The 26,243-nt window shown below is 39.1% G+C and overlaps 1 protein-coding gene across 5 annotated transcripts in view; it reads right to left on the bottom strand.

The window, feature by feature from the left end:
• LOC136874210 (zinc finger protein 501) overlaps positions 1 to 26,243 on the bottom strand; it is a 96,185-nt gene that overhangs the window by 57,048 nt on the left and 12,894 nt on the right. For 4 of the 5 annotated variants that reach the window (XM_067147846.2, XM_067147848.2, XM_067147850.2 and 1 more), the window contains exon 3: positions 2,754 to 2,834. The exons of the other annotated variant lie outside the window; for it this stretch is intronic. In XM_067147846.2, coding sequence (XP_067003947.2) covers positions 2,754 to 2,834 — 81 coding nt within the window. The remainder of the gene's footprint in view (positions 1 to 2,753; positions 2,835 to 26,243) is intronic. 5 annotated transcript variants of the gene reach the window in all.

Raw genomic sequence — 26,243 nt, 5'->3', positions numbered from 1 at the left:
ATTAAAGTCTATCAAGTTCCACCTTTTCAATACTAATACAATGTTGTTGGATGATATTTACAACATTATTTATTACAGTACATGTTTCGGTGCTCTATTATGTCACCATCATCAACTGATTTAGAAATTGTGAAAAAACTTGGCGATCTAAATATTAAACAAAATGTTGTCATACTTAACTCATGCATATACATATTTACATACAACAGAATATTTATTGGTTAAATCCTAAACATCTATTATGCTATATTAAATATCCTTAATATGTAACAAGAGAATTCTTGTAAGTCATGAATATAATTTTTTTTCTAATCTGGTTGACGAGTTGTCTTCGCATTCCTTAATGTCTGTAATTATATGCTCTCATACTGTCTAATTAGAATGCGCAATTAAAATTGAGGAATTAAAATTGCATGCAGTCTATTTGATGTTCAAATGTTCATTTCATTTGTATATTAGCTGCTTTTGTTGGATAAAATTCATTATATATAATATAATTGTTGAAAATTGAGCCGTCTTCTTATATTTATTAAGTACTAAAACTTCGTATTTTTATTGCTTTTTGCGTGGTTGGAAATGTAAATAGTTTGTCCTACAGTTGTTAGGCGGACTTATCTTCTCAGTTCAATGGGAACCCCCTACAGCTGTGTACTTCGCGTGACGTGGACCACACAGCACAAGATACTAGCACACACACTCATCGCGCGGTAGCCGTCACGCGAAGTACACAGCTGTAGAGGGTTCCCATTGAACTGAGAAGATAAGTCTGCCTAACAACTGTAGGACAAACTATTTACATTTCCAACCACACAAAAAACAATAAAAATACGAAGTTTTAGTACTTAATAAATATAAGAAGACGGCTCAATTTTCAACAATTATATTATATATAATGAATTTTATCCAACAAAAGCAGCTAATATACAAATGAAATGAACATTTTAACATCAAATAGACTGCATGCAATTTTAATTCCTCAATTTGAATTGCGCATTCTAATTAGACAGTACGAGAGCATAGAATTACAGACATTAAGGAATGTGAAGACAACTCGTCAACCAGATTAGGAAAAAAATTATATTCATGACTTACAAGAATTCTCTTGTTACATATTAAGGATATTTAATATAGCATAATAGATGTTTAGGATTTAACCAATAAATATTCTGTTGTATGTAAATATGTATATGTATGAGTTAAGTATGACAACATTTTGTTTAATATTTTGATCGCCAAGTTTTTTCACATTTTCTAAATCAGCTGATGATGGTGACATAATAGAGCACCGAAACATGTACTGTAATAAATAATGTTGTAAATATCATCCAACAACATTGTATTAGTATTGAAAAGGTGGAACTTGATAGACTTTAATTAATTGTAATGGTCAATTAAGTTCATCAATCTAAATCCAACTAATGAAAGTTGAAGGAGCACAAATAATGTTGTATATTTTGAAGCTAACAAGGGGAAGAAAATCCCAATGTCTTCTCTAGCAAATGCCGCAAAAAGAAACCAAGAGCCTAATGTACACCAGTAAAACAGCCTTGGAAACTCTCAAGGCTAAATTCTTCTCAGATGAGTCTCTTCAGGATTGGCTGCATCTATGGTACACCACATAGGAGATGTAGCATTATATTCACTTTTATGTCAAATTTTATACAGGAAAGGCAACTCCATTTGATCACAACAACAAAGCTTCAAGCAACAGTGTACAGTAACTTCACGAGAAAACACATGCTTGAAAACGGCAATTCTCCAGATATAGCAAAAAAAATTTATCAGAGAGAAAGTTAAGAGTAAGTGATATTTTCAATGGACTTTACATATGGAGATTAGGTCAGCCACAGGTGTATGATGCGGAAATGATGGTCAATTAGCTCTAGAAAATGAAGGCAAACTGAAGTATGAAAGATAAATGGTTGGAATTTCAGTTAATAGCTACAGTGCTGTACAGACACCTTGAAAAGAACCTAATAATGTCACTGATAGAGATTCGTCAGGCAACAGACCACACCACTCAAACTGCAAACAAAACGCATGCTGTTATAGGTATCCTACGAATTCCACATTGCTGGCAGCGAGTAGTACACAATGCTGGTGACTAGTTTGAAGGAGAGTAACTCTTGGGATAACATTCATCTCTTTTGTATGACTTGTAATTAAATAGGTGCTACTATTAAAGTTCCAACCCTCGTATACTTCCAATACCTTCCATTTTACAAGTTGCTTTATGGATAGAAAAGGGCTAAGAGTGTGAAGGAAGCACCACCATTTGCTTGGTGTAAGAAGTGGAAACCTCAGGAAAACATTTTCAGGGCTGCTGACAGTGATCTTTTGGTTGGAGCATAACACAAATAGGGAGGTACTCCACGCAAAGAACTGTTGACCTGAGCTCACCAAGACAATTAAAATGAGGACGCTGGAATGTATGGGTCACATTATGAGGACTCCTGAATATAGGAGTCTGCTACAATATTTCAAGGGAAAAATCTAGGCAAAAGAAGACCTTTTGAACAATAATAGCTGTTATACGTTACCTAGCATAAAATTTTGAACTACATGAAGAAAAAATAAATAAAAATTTTAAAAAAGATCGGCAATCGCACTGTAAATAATATTTTCTAAAGACCTTCAAAATGTTTGATTTAAATGAAGAGTTGTTCATTGAAATCTATTCAGTAGTTTTCCCACAGTATCCAATATCAGAAAAAAAGATCATCAATATATTAGATTACTTCAAATGTGTTCACCTGTGTTTCTCCCAGCTCTGCCAACTCTGATTTAGTTTCTTCCTTCAAATGCATCTTGGCTGATGTATGTTCATAATTGTCCTGTGGAAAAGTTACTATATTAGGCAGACTCCTCAGACCCACCTGGCAATTTAGTTACCTTACCTTTGATTGGGCTTAACAATAATTCATAATATCCTAGTAAATGAGACACTTTCAGTTTCAAATTATGATTATCATTTTTTTCTCAGAAAATTTCCATGTAGAGGATACTTAAAAACATGACCAAAAAAGAGACCTTGAGGAGTGAAAAAGTGTCCTGTTTGAATGCCTATATAATATAAAACCTTCTACAGGATCCCCAACAGCTCTACCATCAGCTGCCCCAGGTGAGACTGAGGAGGCAAACTAAGGAAATGAAAAGTGAGGTAGCTTTCCATTGCTTTCTTCTCCTAGCCACACAGTGCTGTCACATACCAGTCTCTCACAATAACCAAAATATACACACAGACCAACCATATGAGCATTAATTCCACAACCTTTCCTACAGAACTTAACTGTATTAGGAATGGTGTTATAGCACTGCTCATACCTCAGTCACTTCAATATTATCAGAGCCAAGGATGAGACTGAGACACAAAATACAAGTGACAAACTTCTTCTGGGCTACTCCAGTAGACATCAGACATTGAGCACACAGTATCTCACCATAGATGGATTAGGACAGGGCACTTCATTACAAATTTGGAAAGGAGTTCATCAAGAACATAAACCCTAAACCACATGAACCATATAAACAATTATTCCTATAGGTTATTTGGACTGCAAAAAGCTAGATAACATAGGGTGGCTGTATGCCTGACATCAGCATTCCTTGTGGAGGCATGAGGAAATATGATCAGCTGACAGGGAGATTATGCATATGTTTTAACAAGTCGCCTTCAAGAAAGTTCAGCATATGGCTGAACTAATCAGTGTAAATAAACCAAGGGCACATTTTGTTTTAAGTATTACTGAATAATAACCGAGATCTGTTTTTGTCATTTCTGTTTGTAATTAAACCCATTTAAAATTTATACAGAGACAGTTCCGGGAGTCACAGTAATTATTTAATTATGTTTCTGGTGTGGGTTACTGTAGTCATGTCCTAGTTCATGAACCATGGGCAATGGTTGAGTGGCCTAATAAGTGATCCTGAGAGTCAGGATACCAGGTACTATGGAATGGGAGTGGGCATCTCAGATATATTCTGACTCATGGCCCTCCTTGTGCTAAGGTGGCTAAGACTATAGAATCCACCATGGTCCCTAACCTGTTAGAGGAGAGATCCTAACTTGGACTATGTGTAAGTAGGGTAGCATCCTGCTTCATGAATTTTAAACATTTTAAACAAGCCTCAGACCTATGGGAGTAACTTTGTCCCATTCCCGTTTTACGGGCGAGGTACTCCTTGGAAACAACTTGGCGAATGAAATGGAATTCGATGGGAAGCTATCAATATTACTTGGGCTTATGGGAGAAAGAAAGTAGAACTGTCTGAGTCAGCAAAGAGGATGCATCTGGATGTGCTAGGAGTAAGTGTTATTCAGTTCAGCGGAGATAACGAGGAAGAAATAGGAGATAATTAAGTGTACTTGATAGGCGTTAAGAAGGGAGGGAAGAGTACGGGGTAGGGCGGTTCATCAGGAATACTACTGCATGCAACATAGTGTCTGATAGGCATTTAAATGAGCGATGATGAGGGGAGATTCGGCAGTTGAAGAAATTACGACGATAATTGTCTCAGTATATTCACCATCTGAAGGTGCAGATGAGAATGAAGTTGACAAGTTTTACAAAGCATTGAGTGACATCGTAGTCAGGGTGAACAGCAAGGGTAGGATATAACTCGTGGGCAATTTCAATGTGAGAGTTGGAAATAGAACAGATGGATATGAAAGGGTGATTGGCAAATAAGGGGAAGATTTGGAAGCAAATAGGAATTGGAAGTGCTTCTGTGCTAGTATAGGTTCAGCAGTTACAAATGCATTCTTCAAGCATAAGGCTATTCACCGCTACACATGGTAGAGCAGGGGTACCAGATCCATAATAGACTGTCTTAACCGACTTCAAATTCAGGAAATCTGTTAGGAATGTATGGGATTTTCAGGGATTTTTCAATGATACAAACCACTATCTGATCTGTAGTAAATTAAGTATCGGCAGCAGACCAAGGGTAGAGAAAGTGAAATCTGTCTGCAAACGAATAAGGGTAGAAAATCTCCAGGATGAGGAAATTAGACAGAAGTACATGGATATGATTAGTGAGAAGGTCTGAACAGTGGACAGCAAGCAGGTTCGGGATATAGAAACGGAATGGGTGGCATACAGGGATGCTATAGTGGAAACAGCAAGGGAATGCTTACGAACAACTGTGTATAAAGATGGGAAAAAGCGAACATCTTGGTAGAACGATGAAGTGAGAGCAGCTTGAAAATGTAAAAAGAAGGCTTATCAGAAATGGTTAGAAACAAGGGTTGATACTGACAGGAAATTGTATGTAGATGAAAGAAACAGGGCAAAATAAACAAATGTTGAATCCAAAAAGAAGTCGTGGAAAGATTTCAGTAATAACCTGGAAAGGCTATGTCAAGCAGCAGGAAAAACTTTCTGGACAGCAATAAAGAATCTTAGGAAGGGAGGTGAAAAGGAAATGAACAGTGCTTTTGGGTAATTCAGGTAAACTCATAATAGATCCCAGGGAATCACCAAACAGGTAGAGGGAATATTTTGATAAGCTTCTCAATGTAGAAGGAAATCTTCATGGTGGTGTTGCCAACAGCCGAGGTCATGGGGAGGAGGAAAATGATTTCGGTGAATTTACGCTTGAAGAAGGGAAAGGATGTTAAATTCCATCGTCATAAAGCAGAACGAATAGATTAAATTAGACCTGAAATGGTGAAGCATAGTGGGAAGGTAGAGATGAAATAGCTTCATAAACTAGCAAGATTAGCAATGGGGCCGATGACCTTCGATGTTAGGCCCCTTAAAACAACAAGCAGCAAGCAAGCAAGATCAACAATGAGTGTCAGTAAGCTACCTTCAGATTGGACAAAAGCAGTAACTGCACCAATCTATAAGCAAGGAAACTGGAAGGATTGCATCAACTATTGAGGTATCTCATTGATTTGTATACTGGGCAAATTATTCAGTGGCATCTTGGATGGAAGGGTGTGTTCAGTGGTCGAGAGGGAGTTGGATGAAAATCAGTATGGTTTTGGACCACAGAGGGGCTGTCAGGATCAGATTTTCAGTAGGAGCCAAGTAATTGAAAAATGCTACAACAGGAATAGACAGTTGTGTTTACATTTTGTAGGCCTAGAGATAGCATATGACAGGGTACCAAGGGAAAAGATGTTCACCATACTGGGGGCTATGTGATCAAGGATAAATTATTAAAATCACTCAAAGGCATTCATGTTAACAATTGGGCTACAGTGAGAATTGATGGTAGAATGAGTTCTTGGTTCAGGGTACTTACAGGAGTTAGACAAGGTTGTAATCCTTCACCTTTATTATTCTTAGTTTACATGGATCATCTGCTGAAAGATATAAAGTGACAGGGAGGGATTCAGTTAGGTGGATATGTAGTAAGCAGTGTGGCCTATCCTGACAACTTGGTCTTAATGGCATATTGTGCCAAAAGCCTCCAGTCTAATATCTTGGAACTTTAATATAGGTGCAATGAGTATGGTATGAAAATCAGAAATTCAGCAGAAGTGAATATCAGATAGGTGATACAAAGCTAGAACAGGTAGATAATTTCAAGTATTTACAATGTGTGTTCTCCGAAGATGGTAAGAGAGTAAACGAGACAATCAAGGTGCAGTAAAGCTAATGCAGTGAGCTCGCAGTCGCAATCAACAGTATTCTGTAAGAAGGATGTCAGGTCCCAGGCAAAACTATCTTTACACGAGTCTGTTTTCAGACCAAATTTGCTTTACAGAAATGAAAGCTGGATGGACTCAGGATATATTTTCCGTTTGAAGTAAGACATGAAAGTAGCGAGAATGATTGCTGGTACAAACAGGTGAGAATGGCAGGAGGGTGCTTAAAATGAGGAAATAAAGGCTAAGATAGGAATGAACTCGATGGATGAAGCAGTACGAATAAACCAGCTTTGGTGGTGGAGTCATGTGAGGCAAATGGAAGAAAAAAAGGTTACCTAGGATAATAATTGTCTCTGTTATAAAGCATACAAGAAAACCAACCAATGGCAAGTGATGAGGAAATCATGTTGACATTAAAGTATATAAAGTGGGGACCATTAAATAATTTCAAATCTTTTAGTCCTAACCACTTGCTGCTCCTATTTATTGTGCAACATAAAACTGTAGTGAAATGGATGGCATTGTTTTAAAATTATTTTATTTTTATCATTTAGATCACCAAACCTACAGCCTTTGAACCAGCCCTCAGAAATTAAAGCAGCAAATAGTGCAGGCTTCCAGGAAAATGAAACAGTTGGAGTCATGGTACAGCAAACAAAGAAGAAAATTGGGAAAGTCATCAATAAAAATGAAATCATTGAAGGTCTTCCCAAGAAGCTTAATAATTAAGATCTCAATATTTTAGGTAGCTATTGTCAGGCTTCAGGCCAACCCAACTGCACATCAAAATCCCCAGTATCCCTATTGATATCCCAGGAAGCTTTTTACATCACCACATCCTCAAAATCTTTGTCACTTGGAAGAATCCATTGATGGCAGTCCAGTTCTGAAAAGTTAGGGCTGTTTCAGAAATAATCCTTGGAAATTTGATGTTTGAAGAAATGGCTATTAAGAAGGAGTCTGTGTGAGACAATAGTTTTGTCGGTATGTTGACTTAGGTTGTGCATTCGACAAACTCAACCATTATTGGCCCATATTGACTCCTAACAATAAAGTACACAGGTGACTGTTTATCTGCCCAGTCAATATCTTACGGTATTTTACATATAAAACAAGGTAAGCATCAAATACTCTATTATATTAACAGGGCAAATAAAAAATCACCCACGTACATTATTATTAGAGCTCATGGATAATTAGACACTGAGGCGAATGAAAAGGCAAAGAAGGCATTAGACTTTAAGGAGGCTTTAGACTTTATAGAAGCTGGAAAATACCAGTGGGTGAAGTGCCCAATGAAGTGAAGTAAAATTCAATGAAACATTATTTGAAATAAAGGCATGCGATAGATACAAAAATCATATAGTCAACAGTTGTGATGTCATTGAAACGAATAGCCTTTGGAATGAAGTCTGTTAGACTGGACTTCCAGTGTTGTTTTCCTCATCCAGCGGACTCTGAGCAAAAGGTGTTAACTTTCCTTGATGCTGCTCACAATATAAAACTTGCAAAATATTTGTTAGCAGAAAAGCAGGTTCTTGTAGATGGTAGTTCTCCAGACCAAGAAAAGGTAACTGAAAGAAGTACCTGGAATATCTTGTGAGACAAAAGATGAACGTTTCCTTGGCTGCATAAACCTTCAGTAATTCTGTGGTTAATGCCCTTATATTTTGCAGAGATCTGGGTCTTGAAGTGTTTGCTGATTGTTGAAGTATCATTCAGTTAGTAATGTTCCTAAATCTTGCATTTAATTCATGCCATCCTATCGTAGAGATAGGATAGGAATGGTAGGAGGGGGAATATTCATTCTGGTGAAAGAAGAATTTTTACGCTACAAAAAAGTTAAGGATGAAAAACATTAAATTCTGGGTGTAAGGCTCAACTCTAAATATAATAGGCAACTTGATGTCTTTGGAGAGGGTAGCGCTGACACTGATTCAGAATTATTTGATAAGATAATCAGCTATGTGGGAAATGATAAGGAAAGGAACGTGATTGTAGCAGGTGCTCTCAATTTACCAAATGTCAATTGGGAAGGTAATATGAATGACAGGAAGCATGAACAACAAATGGCAAATAAGTTAATATGGGAAGGGCACCTGATTCAGAAAGTGGTGGAACCAACTAGAGGGAAGAATATTTTGGATGTGGTGCTGATAAAACCAGATGAGCTCTATAGAGAAACTGAGGTAATAGATGGTATTAGTGATCAAGAAGCTATTTTTGTTGTAGTTAAAAACAAATGTGATAGAAAGGAAGGTATTAAAATTAAGACTATTAGGCAGTACCATATGGGTGATAAAACAGGCATGAGGGAGTTTTTAAAAAGTAACTCTGATAGCAGGAAAATGGTAAATAAAAAAGAAAACAGACTCTGGGATGGGTTTAAAGCAATTGTTGAGGAATGTGAAAATAGGTTTGTACCTTTAAAGGTGGTAAGGAATGGTAAAGGTCCACTATATTATAACAGAGAAGTAAAGAGACTAAGAAGGAGGTGCAGGTTGGAATGAAATAAAGTTAGAAATGGTTATGGAAATAAGGAGAAATTGAAGGAACCTACTACGAAATTGAATCTAACAAAGAAGTCAGCTAAGGATAACATGATGGCAAGCATAATTGATGGTGATACAAATTTTAGTGAAAAATGGAATGGTATGTATAGGTACTTCAAGGCAGAAACAGGTTCCAAGAAGGACATTCCAGGAATCATTAATGAACAAGGGGAGTGTGTATGCAAGGATCTTCAAAAGGCAGAAGTATTCAGCCAGCAGTATGAAAGACTGTTGGTTACAAGGATAATGTCCAGATAGGGGAGGTGAGTAATACTAAAGAAGTATTAAAATTTACCTATGATAATGACATTTACAGTAAGATACAAAAGTTGAAAAGTAGAAAAGCAGCTGGAACTGATAGGATTTCTGGGGATATACTGAAGGCAATGGGTTGGGATATAGTACCATATCTGAAGTACTTCTTTGATTATTGTTTGGTCACAGGAGCTATACCAGATGAATGGAGAGTTGTTTTAGTAGCCCCTGTGTATAAAGGAAAGGGTGATAGACATAAAGCTGAAAATTACAGGCCAGTCAGTTTGACATGCATTGTATGTAAGCTTTTGGAAAGCACTCTTTCTGATTTTATTAGACATGTTTGTGAAATTAATAACTGGTTTGACAGAAGGCAGTTTGGGTTAGGAGAGGTTATTTGACTGAAGCTCAGCTTGTAGGATTTCAGCAAGATATAGCAGATATCCTGGATTCAGGAGGCCAAATGGGCTCTATTGGGATTGACCTATCTAAGGCATTTGACAGGGTAGATCACGGAAGACTACTGGCAAAAATGAGTGCTATTGGACTAGAAAAAAGAGTGACTGAATGAGTGGCTATATCTTTAGAATAAAGAACTCAGAGAATTAGAGTAGGCAAAGCTTTAACTGACCCTGTAATAATTAAGAGGGGAATTCCTCAAGGCAGTATTATTGGACCCTTATGTTTTGTTGTATATTTCAATGATATGTGTAAAGAAGTGGAATCAGAGATAAGGCTGTTTGCAGATGATGTTAATTTGTACAGAGTAATAAATAAGTTACAAAATTGTGAGTGGCTGCAGAGTGACCTTGATAGTGTTATGAGAGTTAAAATACAGGTGAGTTTCACTAATAGGAAAAGTCCTCTCAGTTTTAATTACTGTGTTGATAGGGTGAAAGTTCATTTTGGGGATCATTGTAAGTACCTAGGTGTTAATATAAGAAAAGACCTTCATTTGGGTAATCACATAATTATGATTGTTAATAAAGGGTACAGATCTCTGCACATGGTTATGAGGGTATTTAGGGGTTGCAGTAAGGATGTAAAGGACAGGGCATATAAGTCTCTGGTAAGACCCCAACTAGAGCTCGGCAACTCCAACTGAGACCCCGCAAGGAATGCGAACTTAGAATAATTCCCTCCTCTCCTTCTGTCCCTAGTCATGTACGACCAATAGTGTGTACAAGGGTGTGTCTCCTCACGAGCCAATAGAAGTGAACATCTCCCAACGTTGCCAATTAGCGACTGCCATTCAGTGCTCGCCTAGCTCTCAACAGAGACGTTTCCCTTAAGTCAGCATTGAAGTGCTCTAGCTCCGTGCTTTGTCTATCACTGCGCACGGCTTGGCAACATCGAGCGTGAACCAGGCCTACCCGCCATCCTCCCTCTGTCACTCCTACTGACGAAACTAGCGCTTATATCGCACACATTCCAGGGTCTTACTTCAACTTGTCATGCTATAGAGTATGGTTTCAGTGTATGGGACCCTCACCAGAATTATTTGATTCAAGAAATGGAAAAAATCCAAAGAAAAGCAGCTTGATTTGTTCTGGGTGATGTTGCAAAGTTTGGGCTGGGAAGACTTGGGAGAAAGGAGATGAGATGCTCAATTAAGTGGTATGTTCCGAGCTGTCAGTGGAGAGATAGTGTGGGAGGACATCAGTAGACAAATAAGTTTGAGTGGTGTCTTCAAAAGTAGGAATGATCACAATACAAAGATAAAGCTGGAATTCAAGAGGACAAATTGGGGCAAATATTCGTTTATAGGAAGGGGAGTTAGAAATAGGAATAATTTACCAAGGGAAATGTTCAATAATTTTTCCAATTTCTTTGCATTCATTTAAGAAAAGGCTAGGAAAACAGATAGGGTATCTGCCACCTGGGCGACTGCCCTAAACGCAGATCAGTAGTGAATGTTGTTGCTGTTGTTGCTAGCAAATAAAGGCTGCAAACAGATATTTCAACAAGGCCAAACTTTGTTCTGATACTGAAAAATGAGTAAGTTATCCTAAAAATATTAGGCGAACTGATGGCTTGCCCCTCTGTAACTCTAAGAAAACCCTGCACTTTATGGTATCATTTCTGATTTGTTAAGTTGGCACAGTCTTATCATGTGTAAGGAACGGAGAGGAAATAAACCTGCTCCTCAATTCAAAGCTGCATACAGGAAGTGTCTCACTGGTCGGATAACCCATCTTGTAATTTTAATACTATCGTTGCTGGGACAAAACCTCCTATGTGGTAACATATTTCGAGATATACTGACCCACAGCACATACATTATGAAGAGAGAAAATGCCCTGACAATATTCACATGCTATTGCACCTTCGATGACAGAACATTACCGGCTGAAGTTCTAAGCTAAACTATTACACATGGGAGGTTTTATCCTGGCAGTGATGATATGTTTTTTGAAAGACAGTGTTTTTGTTCAATCATGATCATGTTACAGACAATACCACAAAATATTGATTTTACCAGATTTGATCATGATTACATCAACAATTATGAAGCCCTCTCTTTATGAATATGTTAATTATATTGCAGGCAGTGTGGTAAAATACATACATACATTATCATTACAGACTGTTATGCCTTTCAGCGTTCGGTCTGCAAGCCACAATCCTCGATTTGCAACTAGTGTTGTGGTCTCATTTAGTTCTATACCCCTTATCTTTAAATCATTAGAAATCGAGTCTAACCATCGTCGTCTTGGTCTCCCTCTACTTCTCTTACCCTCCATAGCAGAGTCCATTATTCTCCTACATAACCTTTCCTCCTCCATTCGCCTCACATGACCCCACCTCCGAAGCCGGTTTATGTGCACAGCTTCATCCATCGAGTTCTATCCTAAATTAGCCTTTACCTCCTCATTCTGAGTACCCTCCTGCCATTGTTCCCACCTGATTGTACCAGCAATCGTTCTTGCTACTTTCATGTCTGTTACTTCTAACTTATGAATACCACACTGGTTTTCATCCAACTTCCTCTCAACGACTGAACGCACCCTTCCTTACAAGATGCCAGTGAATACTTTGCCTGGTATACTAATCAATGAGATACCTCGATAGTTATTGCAATCCTTCCTGTTCCCTTGCTTATAGATAGGTGCAATTACTGCTTTTGTCCAATCTGCACGTACCTTAACAATACTCCACGCTAATTTTACTACTCTATGAAGCCATTTCATCCCTGCCTTCCCACTATACGTCACCATTTCAGGCCTAATTTAATCTATTCCTGCTGCCTTATGACAATGGAGTTTTTTTACCATCCATTCCACTTCCTCAAGCATAATTTCACCAACATCATTTTCCTCCTCCCCATGAGCTTGGCTGTTTGCAACACCACTATGATGATTTCCTTTTACATTGAGAAGATGTTCAAAATATTCCCTCCACCTCTCCAGTGATTACCTGGGATCTATTGTGAGTTCACCTGAATTACTCAAAACACTGTTCATTTCTTTTTTTCCCCTCCTTTCCTAGGATTCCTTATTACTGTCCAGAAAGGTTTCCCTGCTGTTTGACCTAACCTTTCCAGGTTATTACCAAAATTTTCCCATGACTTCTTTTTGGATTCAACAACTATTTGTTTTGCTCTGTTTCTTTCATCTACGTACAAAGCCCTGTCTGCCTCGGCACTTGTTTGGAGCCCTTTCTGATAAGCCTTCTTTTTACGTTCACAGGCGGCTCTCACTTCATCATTCCACCAAGATGTTCGCCTTTTCCCATCTTTACACACAGTTGTTCCTAGGCATTCCCTTGCTGTTTCTACTACAGCATCCCTGTATGCCACCCATTCACCTTCTACTGTTCGAAACTTCTCACTAGTCATATCCATGAACATCTGTATAATTTCCTTGTCCTGGAGATCTTCCACCCTTATTTGTTTGCAGACAGATTTCACTTTCTCTACCCTAGGCCTAGAGATACTTAGTTCACTACAGATCAGATAGTGGTCTGTATCATCGAAAAATCCACGAAAAACTCATACATTCCTAACATATTTCCTGAATTCGAAGTTGGTTAAGATATAGTCTATTATGGATCTGGTATCCCTAGCCTCCCATGTGTAGCGGTGAATAGCCTTATGCTTGAAGAATGTATTCATAACAGCTAAACCCATACTAGCACAGAAGTCCAGCAAACGCTTCCCATTCCCATTAGCTTCCATATCTTCCCCACATTTACCAATCACCCTTTCGTATCCTTCAGTTCTATTCCCAACTCCCGCATTGAAATCGCCCATTAGCACTATTCTATCCTTGCTGTTGACCCTGACCACGATGTCACTCAATGCTTCATAAAACTTGTCAACTTCATCCTCATCTGCACCCTGACATGGTGAATACACGGACACAATTCTAGTCCTAATTCCTCCAACTGACAAATCTACCCACATCATTCGCTCATTTACATGCCTTACAGAAACTATGTTGTGTGCAATGGTATTCCTGATAAAGAGCCCTACCCCAGACTCTGCCCTTCCCTTTCTAACACCCGTCAAGTACACTTTATAATCCCCTATCTCTTCCTCATTATCTCCCCTTATCCGAATATCATTTACTCCTAGCACTTCCAGATGCATCCTCTTTGCTGACTCAGCCAGTTCTACTTTCTTTCTTCCATAAGCCCCATTAATATTGATAGCTCCCCATTGAATTTCATTTTGTTCGCCAAATTGTTTCCTAGGAGTCCCTCAACTGTCAGATGGGAGTGGGACTCCATTACTCCCATAGGTCCTAGGCTTGCTTAAAATGTTCTGAACTCAGTAAATTCATGAAGCAGGATGCTACCCTACTTACACATAGTCCAAGTGAGGATCTCTCCTCTAACGGGTTATGGACCACTGGTGAATTGTATAGTCCTAGCCGCCTGAGCACAAGGAGGGCCATGACTCCAAATATGTACGAGATGCCTATTCCCATTCCATAGCAACTGGTATCCCGACTCACAGGACCACTTACTAGGCCACTCAGCCATTGCCCATGGATCATGAACTAGGACGTGACTACAGTAACCCACAAACATGAACATGTATTATTAAATCTATTAAACGTGTGCAATATTTTCTTTTGTAGTGCATGAGCGCTAACACAACATTCAGAAAGGTGCAGTGTAATGAGTCTAGATGAAATATATCCTTTCCTTAACATCATGGTTGAGAAGCACAGTATGGGAGATTTCACAAATTTATCATTCTTTGTCTCCGTACTTAGGCATTCTCGTTTTCCTATAGGTGTCAGCTGAAAAAATCTGCAACAGCAATTATTATTATTATTATTATTATTATTTTATATATATATATATATATTTCGCTGGGGCCATCAAGGACCACGTTAAGTCTCGTTGCATTTGACACTGAACTTGGCATTCTTTAGAGCCCAAATTTCCCTCATTCTTTGTGAGTGGGCCTGCTTATGCTGCTCTCTCCACGGGCCACCGTGTCTTCTCTTCGGTTGCTCGTCTTGGTTTAGCCCGCTCGTCAATATTTTCTTGCAGAAGAGATCTCTGTTAAGGGCGTCTTCAGCTGAGATATGTAGCATTTGCAGGTCTTCTTTGGTATTTCTAAACCAGGGAATTGTGGTTTTGGGGTTTGAATAAAAAAAGTGAAATATTTCGTTAGTTAACTTTCTTCCGCCCATTCTTTTCAGATGACCGTAAAATCGTGCCCGTCTTTTTCTGATTGTGTCGGTAATTTTCTCTATTTTGCTGTAGACTTCCTTGTTGGATCTCTTTTGATGGATTCCATTTCTGTACTTTGATCCCGAGATTCCTCTCACTATTTAGCGTTCTCTTTTCTCCAGTTCTTCAAGGAGTCCTTTGTTGGCATTTAGAGACAGGGTTTCGGCTGCATATAGAACTACTGGCTTCAGAACTGTTTCATAGTGATGTATCTTGGTGTTTTGGGAAAGGCATTTTTTGTTGTAGATTGTGCGGGATGTTTGGTAGGCTATTTCCAGTTTGCGTACTCGCTCCTGAAGTGCTTCTTTGTCCAGTCCATTTTTCATGATGATCTCACCCAGGTATTTGAATTTGTCTACTCGGGTGATGTCCCCGTATTTTGTATGGAGTTTTGGTGGAGCCTCTTTGATGTTAGTCATTACTTCTGTTTTCTCAAACGATATCTGCAAACCAGTTTGTTCGGCAATTTCCTTTAAAATTTCAACTTGAGCTCTAGCGGTTTCTATGTCGTTTGACAGAACAGCAATATCATCGGCAAATGCTTAGCAGTCTGTTGCGATCCCCTTGGATTTGGTTCCTATTCTCAATGGACTGTAATTGGTTTCCTGTAATCTCACCCGCCAGGCTCTGATGATCTTTTCAAGAACACAGTTGAAGAGTATTGGGGATAGCCCATCACCTTGTCGGACTCCTGTTTTGATGTGAAAGGAATGCAAGAGACATCCGTGGAACTTCACCTTGGATTTTGTATCGGTCAGGGTGGCTCTAATTAATGCCAGCAGTTTCAAATCAACTCCCAATTCGTTTAAGATGTTTAGCAGGACTTCCCGGTCAATGGAGTCATACGCTTTCTTAAAGTCCACAAAGACAGACACATATTGCTTGGACCTTAGTGTACAATATCTGTTGATCGTTTTGAGATTTTGGATCTGTTCAGCTGTTGAGCGACCTTTTCTGAACCCTCCTTGGTATTCACCTATTTGATGTTCGACTTATGCTTCCAAACACTCCAGGATGGCAAGTGATAGAATTTTGTAAGTCACGGGTAGCAAAGATATTCCTCTGTAGTTGTTGATGTTCTTCATGCTGCCTTTCTTTTTTGTAATGGATGGATCAATGCTATTTTCCAATCTTCGGGTAGGGTCTCCTTGTTCCAAATTTCTTCTATTTGCTTTTGCAAGATATCAAGTGATTCCTCTGGGGCATATTTCCATAGTTCTGCTACTACTGAGTCTTCCCCCTGCGCTTTGTTATTTTTGAGACGGGTAATGTGGCGCTTGATTTCATTTCTGTCGGGTGGTCTGGAATCTGGGTACCTGAGTAAGGGTTCCTTGGTCTCAATGGCGCTCTGCGGTTTAGAGCAATTAAGTAAATTCTTGAAGTAATCTGTCAGAATGCTGCAATTTTCTTAATTTGACGTCACCAGTGTGCTGTCCTTTCACTCAAAGCATAGAGATGGTGGTTTATAGCCAGTGAGTTTGCGTTTGAAGGCTCTGTAGTACTCTCTGCTTTCATTCTTCCCAAAGTTTTGTTCTATCTTTTCAAGGAGAGATTTTTCGTATTTACGTTTCTCAGTTCTGAACACCCTAGCTGCTTGGGCACGTTGGGTTTTGTAGGTTTCCCAATCATTTTCTGATTTCGTAGAGTCGTACTGTTTCCACGCATTGAGTCTTTATTGGAGGACTGATTCGCAGGTACCATTCCACCAGGCATGCTTTTTGCTTCTCTTGATTTCTGCAACGTCTTTGGCAGCCTCAACAAGGAGACTTTTGGCGTTGTTAAAGTCACAGTCATTTGGTCTAGCCTTCTCCTGGAACTCCTCGAGCCTTTGCCGAAGTTTATAATTGTCGAAGCGTGTGATCTGTTTGGTTGTCTTCCTTGTGTTCACGGGGATTGGTTTGAATTTGATAAGAGACATATAATGATCTGAGGCCACATTGATGCCTTTCTTTACCTTGACATTCATAATCTCAGGGCTGTTTCTCCTGAAGATTGCGACATGATCAATTTGGAACTCTCCGAGAGCTTGGACGGGAGAACGCCAAGTCATTTGCTTTCTGGGTAGATGGCAAAAGTGGGTCGACATGACCTGCAGGTTGTGATTTTCGCAAATGGACACCACTTTTGCTGTTGGGATTGGTTCTTTAGTGAGCAGGGTAATTTCCTATAACTTTCTTGTACTTCTGTTCACGACCTAGTTGGGCACTGAAGTCACCCAAAAGAAGCTTGACATGGTGTTTGGGGATTTTGTTAAATTTTTCATCTGGTAGGTCCCAGAAATTATCAACTTCATCTGGATCAGACTTGTTCTTATCATTTGTAGGAGCATGTGCATTAACTAGGGTGTAGGTTTTGTTCGCGCATTGAATTGTGAGTATAGACAATGTGTCATTCACAGGTTCGAAATTTGCAACCGATTTAAGGATCTTGGTTCTAACAGCAAACGCGGTTCCAAGCATCACAGCTCCATTGAGGATTCCTCTTTGCGCTTTGCTCTTGAAAAATCGGTAGCCTTCGGATTCAAAAATCTCTTCATCTGGGTACCTTGTTTCCTGTAGGGCCATTATGGATATCTGATTTTCGTGAAGAGCTTTGGTGAGGGTTTTCAGCTTGCCAGTTTGTGTAAGTGAATTTATGTTGAAAGTTGCTAGAAAGGTTTTAGATTTTGGCCTGAGTTTTTGACTCTTCGGGGTACACCAAGACGCTCCGACTCGTCTCTTGCATGATGTCGAGTCTCCCCCAGAATCCGAACGAGACTCGTGCACCGTGGCGTTCACGACGAGGGATTTATCCGAAGATATACCCCCTGAGGTATGTTTCTTGAAATGTTGTGCCATCATGCTTTTTGACTTAACTTTGCTTTGGACGGGTACCCATCCTTTTACAACTAGGGTTGTTAGCCCTAGAGGTTGCCTCAAGATGTTTTCTGGCTTCTGGTCATTTACCAGTCTTCGCCGTAACCCTGGCAAGGGACCAGTTTTTTTTTTCACAGTGGAATTTTATTTCCCTACTACCCTCTGACTCTGCTGGCAGCAGAGCCAGCAAGCTTCCCCAATTCCAATGGGACGCGCCCAATGGATTATTATTATTATTAATGGCTAAATTAAGATGGGAAAGGAACATTGCTTAATGCTTGTTCCAACAGCAAGACTTTTTTTAATGGGGCTGAATGAATGAAAAGTGAACCAACACTCAAACGAGATAGCATTTTTTATAACATGTAATATAGATAATGAACTTATGATTGTACCTTAGAATGCATTTAGTATTTTGTACATAAAGACCTTCTGAATAACTTCAGGCCACGGAGCCAATATGGGCAAACACTGACACCATGCTACTATAATTGTTATCTATGAGCATGTTAAGAAAAGTCCTGTTAAAGGAACACATACAAAGATCTTCATTATAGACTGCTATTACTTTTGGCATTCAGCCAGCAATCCTCCGTGAATTTACTAATCGCCGCCAAAATCCCCTATGTGTAATTACTTATGTGGCCTAGTTTAGTTTTATATCTCTTATCATTAAATCATTAGAAGCAGAGTCTAACTATCATTGTCTTGGTCTCTGTCTACTTCCCTTACCCTCTATAACAGAGTCCATAATTCTCCTAGGTAACCCATCCTCCTCAATTTGCCTCACTAGATCCCATGATTGAAGCAGGTTTATGTGTCCAGCTTCATATACTGAGTTTATTCCTGACTTAGCCTTTACTTGCTCATTCTGAGTACCCTCCTGCCATTGTTCCCACATGTGTGTACCAGTGATCGTTCTTGCTATCTTCATGCCTTCCAACTTATGAATAACCTATCCTGGAGTCCATCCAGCTTTTAATCCCGTAAAGCAAAGTTGGCCTGAAAACAGACCAAAAGTAAGGATAGATTTGTCCATGAGCAAACTTACTTTTAACAGAATAATGTTGATTGCAACTGTGAGCTCACTGCATTATCTTTACTGCAACTTCATTCAAGTTCCCTTATTATACTACCAGCCTGAGAAAACACACATCGTAAATATTTGATAATATCCACCTGTTCCAACTTTTCCATCCCCAAACTGGCATTCAAGTCTCTTGAATTTTTTATCTATGGTCATCAATTTAGTCTTAGAAAGCCTAATTTTCATACCATACTCATTGCACCTATTTTCCAGCTCCAAGATATTAGATGCAGGCTTTCAGCACAATCTGCTGTTAAAACAAATTTATTATGACAGGCCAGACTGCTTAATACATATTCATCTTACAGAATCCCTTCCTTGTCCTTAATACCTTTCAGCAGATGAGCCATTTAAACTAAGAGCAACAAAGGTAAAATATTACAGCCTTGTCTGACCCCTGAACCAACAACACATTCGACCATCAATTCTTCGTGCAGCACAATTTTCAATATAAATGCCTTTATTGATTTTAATAATCGACACTTAATCCCATAGTTCTCTAGTATGGCAAACATCCTTTCCCTTGTTACTACGCAACATGACTCTTCTAGATCTATGAAACAAACACAAGTGTCTATCCCTCTCACAGCGTTTTTGAATTACCTGGAGCATACTGATAATCTGATCCTGACAGGCCTTTGTGGTCTGAAACCACACTGCTTTAAATCCTACTTCCTCTCAACCAGTGATCTCACCCTCCCTTCCAAGACGCCAGAGAACACCTTGCCTGGTATACTGATCAATGAGATACCTTGATAGTTGTTGCAATCCTTCTTACAATAGGTACAATTACAACTTTGGTCTGATCTGAGGGTATCTTACTAACACTCCAAGCTAACCTTATTACCCTCCAAAGTCATTTCATCCCTACCTTCCCACTATACTTCAATGTTCAGGTCTAAGTTAATCTATTCCTGCTGCTTTATGATAATACAGTATATTTATCATCATTCCCACATCCGTTACCATAATTTCACTAACACCCTCATGTGCTAGTTTGTTCATGATGTGACCAGGAAGATTTCCTCTTACATTGGTAACATTTTCAAAATATTACTACCACTTCGATTTCACATTCTCTATCTTAGCATAGCAATACTTAGTTCACTAGAGATCAGATAGTGATTCCCTGAGATCTATTAAGAATTCACCTGATTTACCCATGACACACTACTCATTTCCTTTTTCCCTTCCCTTTCTAAGAATATTACTGTCCAGAAAGGTTTTCCTGCTGCTTGACCTAGCCTTTCCAGGTTATTACCAAAGTCTTCTCACAACTTCTTCTTGGAATCAAGAAACATTTGTTTTGTTCAGTGTTTTTTATCTACATACAATTCCCTGCCTGCATCAGTCCTTGCCTGGAGCCATTTCTAGTATGCCTCCTTTTTACATTCAACAGCTGCTCTCACTGCATCATCCCATCAACATGTTAACTTTTTCCCATCTTTACATACAGTTGTTCTTGCTATTTCTATTACAGCATCACTGTATGCGAGCTATCCTCTTTCTATGAACCTGCTTACTGCCTTCTGCAGATAGATTTCCCTTTCTCCATCTTAGGCTTAGAGATACTTAGTTCACTACAGATCAGATAGTGGTCTATATCATCAAAAAATCCTTGAAATACTTGCATATTCCTAACAGATTTCATGAATTTAAAGTTGCTATGATATAGTCTATTATTGATCTGGTGCCTGTTATGTACCCATGTGTAGCAGTAAATAAGTCTTATGCTTAAAGAATGTATTCATAACTGCTAATCCCATACTAGCACAGAAGTCCAACAAATGCTTAAGATTCCTACTGGCTTCCACATCTTTCCTACACTTACCAATCACCATTTCGTTTCCTTCCATTTGATATCTAACTCTCACACTGATATTGCCTATTAGCACTATCCTATTCTTGCTGCAGACCCTGACTACGTTGTCACTCAATCCTTCATAAAGCTTGTCAACTTCCTCCTCATCTGCACCCTCACATGGTGTCTAAACTGAGACAATACACATCCTAATTTCTTCAACTGCCAAATCTACCCAAATCATTCACCCACTTTCGTGCCTAACAGAAATTATGTTGCACGCAATAATATTCCTGATGAACAGTCGTACCTCACACAATGCTCTTCCCATTTCTTTTAACACCTGTCAAGTATATATGTTATGATCTCCTATCCCTTCCTTGTTATCTCGCCTTACCAAGTATCATTAATGCGTAACAGATCCAGACACATTCCCCTTAACAACAGGGCCAGTTCTACCTTCTTTCTTCAATAAACCCCATTAATACTGATAGTTCCCCATCAAATTCATTTTCATTCGCCAAGTCCCCCACCTATCAAATGGGAGTGGGACTCCATTTCTCCCATAGGTCCGAGGCTTACTTAAAATATTCTGAGCATGCTCAGTCGAGATTCTGTGAAGCAGAATGCTACCCATACTTACACATAGGAAAAGTGAGGATCACATCTCTAACAGGTTAAGAAACAGTGATGGACTGCACAGTCCTAACCGCCTGAGGACAAGGAGAGCCGTTTCGGAAATTTTTTTTGCAAATTGCTTTACGTCGCACCGACACAGATTGGTCTTATGGTGATGATGGGATAGGAAAGGCCTAGGAGTTGGAAGGAAGTGGCTGGGGCCTCAATTAAGGTACAGCCCCAGCATTTGCCTGGTATGAAAATGGGAAACAATGGAAAACCATCTTCAGGGCTGCCGACAGTGGGATTCGAACCCACTATCTCCCGGATGCAAGCTCACGGCCGCGTGCCCCTGACCGCCCGGACAACTCGTCGGGTTGTCTCAGAATTTGTCCGCAATGCCCCCTCCCACTCCATTAAACTGGCATACCAAATATCAGGACAACTTACTAGGCCACTCAGCTGTTGCCCATGGTGCATGAACTAGGATGTAACTATAGTACCCTACACACGCACGCGCGTGCACACACACACTACCATAATAAAAATATAAATTACTAGTGTGTTGAAATTAACATTCAAACCCTGTATTAACTCAATTCTATAAAAAATTAGGTAAAATAATACTCTCATAGAATTAAAGAATGTACTTCCACTAAATCACGCTTATAGATTTATATGTCCTCAAATAATATATGCAGTACTTGTGAGGAGATAATGCAAAGCTGAATCTTAATGCAAAATCCACTACTGTCGTCAAATAGATCATTCATAGATTTCTTTTTCAATTTCCTTTACGTTGCACTGACACAGATAGGTCTTATGGTGATGATGGGAGAGGAAAGGGCTAGGAGTGGGAAGGAAGCAGCTGTGGCCTTAACTAAGGTACAGCCCCAGCATTTGCCTGGTGTGAAAATAGGAAACCATGAAAAAAAACCTTCAGGGCTGCCGACAGTAGGATTCCAACCCACTATCTCCCGAATACTGGATACTGGCTGCACTTAAGCAACTGCAGCTATCGACCTCAGTGATCATTCATAACTTTGGAATGTCCTGGGTTTTTTTATGAACATAATTGGAAAAACTCTATAGAATTGTTCGGAGTTATGTTAATGTAGCTCTCACCTTGAAGATGGCTGCACGAACTTTCAAATCAGGAAGTAAATAAATATACAAATAAGTTATTGATATCAATAAAAACAGGAGAAAGTAAACTGAGTGGAAGCAGAGGGAATACAACATGGGAAATTGTACAAAACCGACTAAAACTTTTAAAAAATCCTTCCATGACCACACAGGCCAATTATATAGGAAAAACCAACTATCAAAGTTCAATCAATCAATCAATCAATCAATACTGATCTGCATTTAGGGCAGTCGCCCAGGAAGCAGATTCCATATCTGTTGTTTTCCTAGCCTTTTCCTAAATGATTTCAAAGAAATTGGAAATTTATTGAACATCTTCCTCGGTAAGTTATTCCAATCCCTAACTCCCCTTCCTATAAATGAATATTTGCCCCAGTTTGTCCTCTTGAATTCCATCTTTCCTGCTTTTATAAATGCCACTAAAAATTATTCATCTACTAATGTCATTCCACGCCATCTCTCCACTGACAGCTCGGAACATACCACTTAGTCGAGCAGCTTTCCTTCTTTCTCTCAATTCTACCCAGCCCAAAACTTTGCAAAATTTTTGTAATGCTACTCTTTTGTCGCAAATCACCCAGAACAAATCGAGCTGCTTTTCTTTGGATTTTTTCCAGTTCTTGAATCAGGTAATCCTGGTGAGGGTCCCATACACTGGAACCATACTCTAGTTGGGGTCTTACCAGAGACTTATATGTCCTCTCCTTTACATCCTTACTACAACCCCTAAACACCCCCATAACCATGTGCAGAGATCTGCACCCTTTATTTACAATCCCATTTATGTGATTACCCCAATGAAGATCTTTCCTTATAATAACACCTAGATACTTACAATGATTCCCAAAAGGAACTTTCACCCCATCAACGCATTAATTAAAAGTGAGAGGACTTTTCCTATTTGTGAAACTCACAACCTGACTTTTAACCCCGTTTATCAACATACCATTGCCTGCTGTCCATCTCACAACATTTTCGAGGTCACGTTGCAGTTGCTCACAATCTTGTAACTTATTTATTACTCTATAGAGAATAACTCATCGCAAAAAGCCTTACCTCTGATTCCACTCCTTTACTCATATAATTTATATACAGTAAAACCTGTCTTAACGGACACCTCTCACCGGTGGACACCCCTAATTGGCGGACGATTTTCTAGGTCTGTAATTAAATGCCATGTTGTGTATGAGTAATTTACCCCTCTTATACGGACATCCTTTATTACGGACACACCATGGCCACGAGAAACTCCAATTAAACCTCTCCTAACAGACACTTTCTTTTTCAAAATTTTTTGTATTTGTGTCCTGTACAATATGTATTCGCTTACTTTTTGTACAGCCGGTACTTCCAAGAATTACAGACACCGTAACTTTTATCCTGCCTGTACACATTCTTGGAATGCAACACTAAGCTACGCTATCACTTCTGGAAGTTGTGTGATCTGACATGCTCGACAGCGCTGGAATTTGTACGTTCACTGTCAGGTTACTTTTCATTGACTTGTGGGCTTTTGATGCGTTCAATTTTACGTTAGTAAGTTGGTGTAAACATGGTTCCGAGGAAGTTTTTAACTTTAAAAGAAAAGGTACGCATAATAGACTATCATAAACATGAGGAAGTGTTGTGTGCGTAAACTGTCCGAAGTGTTTGAGATAGGAAAGACACAGGCAGCTGAAATTGTGAAAAAGCAAGAGGAACTAGTGAAAGAATGGCATTTAAATGTCAACAAACAGCGCATTAAACTGTTTCAAAGTCGTAGTGGAGCGCTCATTGACAAGGCAACGCTAGAGTGGTTCGCTAAAATAATAAGTCAGAATGTCACTGTGTCAGGACCAATGATACAAGCAAAAGTGTTAGAATTCATGACAGAATTAGGTATTGGAGATTTCAAAGCCTTGAATGGCTAGGTAGAAAGATTCAGAAAGCGACATGGTATCAACTTCAGAGTCATTTGCGGAGAATCATCCAGTATTAATATGGAGATTGTTGACAACTGGCAAGAAAAAATACCTCCAATCATAGACGGGAATGCTCCCAAAAATATTTTGAATGCCGATGAAACTGGATTCTTTTTCCGTGCTTTACCCGACAAAACTTTGTTATTCAAAGGAAATATTGTACTGGTGGAAAAGTTGCGAAAGAACATCTTACGGTCTTGTAACATGCAAGTATGTGTGGAGAACGGGAAGAGGAAAAGCTGCAAAACCAAGGTGTTTTAAAAATATGAATGTTACGAAGTTTGGCATTGAATGGAAAGCGAATAGGAAAGCATGGATGACCAGAGAAATAGTGACAGAGTGGCTAGGACAATTGGACAGAAAAATGATACGCCAGGAGCAAAAAGTGTTATTATTCCTTAATAATGAAGCATCGCATCTGGATACAATTAAGTTGCAAATTGTGAAGATCGTCTTTCTCCCACCAAATGTAACATCAGTTTCTCAGCCGCTTCACCAAGGAGTGATCCAGAACTTCAAGGTTATGTACATACAGTTAGTGATGAAGCACACAGTATCAGAACTTAACAGGAATGAAGTAACCCTTCAAACACTGACAAAGGGGCTGAATGTTCTCCAAGCAGTTACATGGATAACCAATTCCTGGAAAAACGTCACGGCCTCAACAATTCGGATACCCTTCATGACAGCAAGGAAACAACACAAGAGTTGATTAATGCAGCAGGTTACAGTGTACAAGGGAACACCTATATCGAAATTGATTCAGATATTCCAACAGAGTGTGAGAGTGGAGACACGAAAACGATTCTTCAGTGAATCCAAGGGAAGAAGGACAAAAATGAAGATTCTGACGAAAGCGGGAGTGAAGGTGATGCTAATGACGACTTTGAAGAAAATACGGAAATGAATGTGCTGCGAATAACCTTGTACAGCGAGGCTCTCAGCTTTGTTAAGTGACTGAAGGAATTTTCATTTTCATTTTCAAAACTAAAGAGGTGTAAATTTGACCCAGGATTTAATTGCACATAGTGAAAACATCATTGCTAAATGGAAATGGACAAAACAAACAAACATTAAGGATTTTTTCAAGTGCATCATCTACACACTGATTTGAAGTTTCAAAAACTCATACGTTATTCTTAATTTTAATATGGTGAACGGTAATAGTGTACAGTGTGCTCAATAGAGGTTTCCATAGAAGGGTTTTTGTCTCTTTAATACAGTGCATCGCAGCTGCAGCAGCCCATCTACAACTTTTTTATGCGAGTACAGTGCAGTATATTGTACAATACTGTATACAGTATACACTTAAAGGTACATTTGCAAGAATTGTTAACACATACAATACATGGGTTATTGTGTTCCAACTTATGCTTAATGGTACCGGTTTCATAACCTCTCGCGGGCGGACACCCCTTCATAACGGACATTTTTTCGGTCCCGAAGGTGTCCATTATAGGGAGGTTTTACTGTATATAAGAAAGTATAAAGGTCCAATATTACTGCCTTGAGGAATTTCCCTCTTAATTATTACGGGGTCAGATAAAACTTCACACCTATTCTAATTCTCTGAGATCTATTTTTTTGAAATACAGCAACCCATTCAGTCACTCTTTTGTCTAGTCGAACTGCACTCATTTTTGCCAGTAGTCTCCCATGATCCACCCTATCAAATGCTT

The sequence above is a fragment of the Anabrus simplex genome, chromosome 5 (genome assembly GCF_040414725.1).
Source record: "Anabrus simplex isolate iqAnaSimp1 chromosome 5, ASM4041472v1, whole genome shotgun sequence".
Classification (NCBI taxonomy): Eukaryota; Metazoa; Arthropoda; class Insecta; order Orthoptera; family Tettigoniidae; genus Anabrus; species Anabrus simplex.
This window is presented reverse-complemented; position numbering and strand designations above follow the sequence as displayed.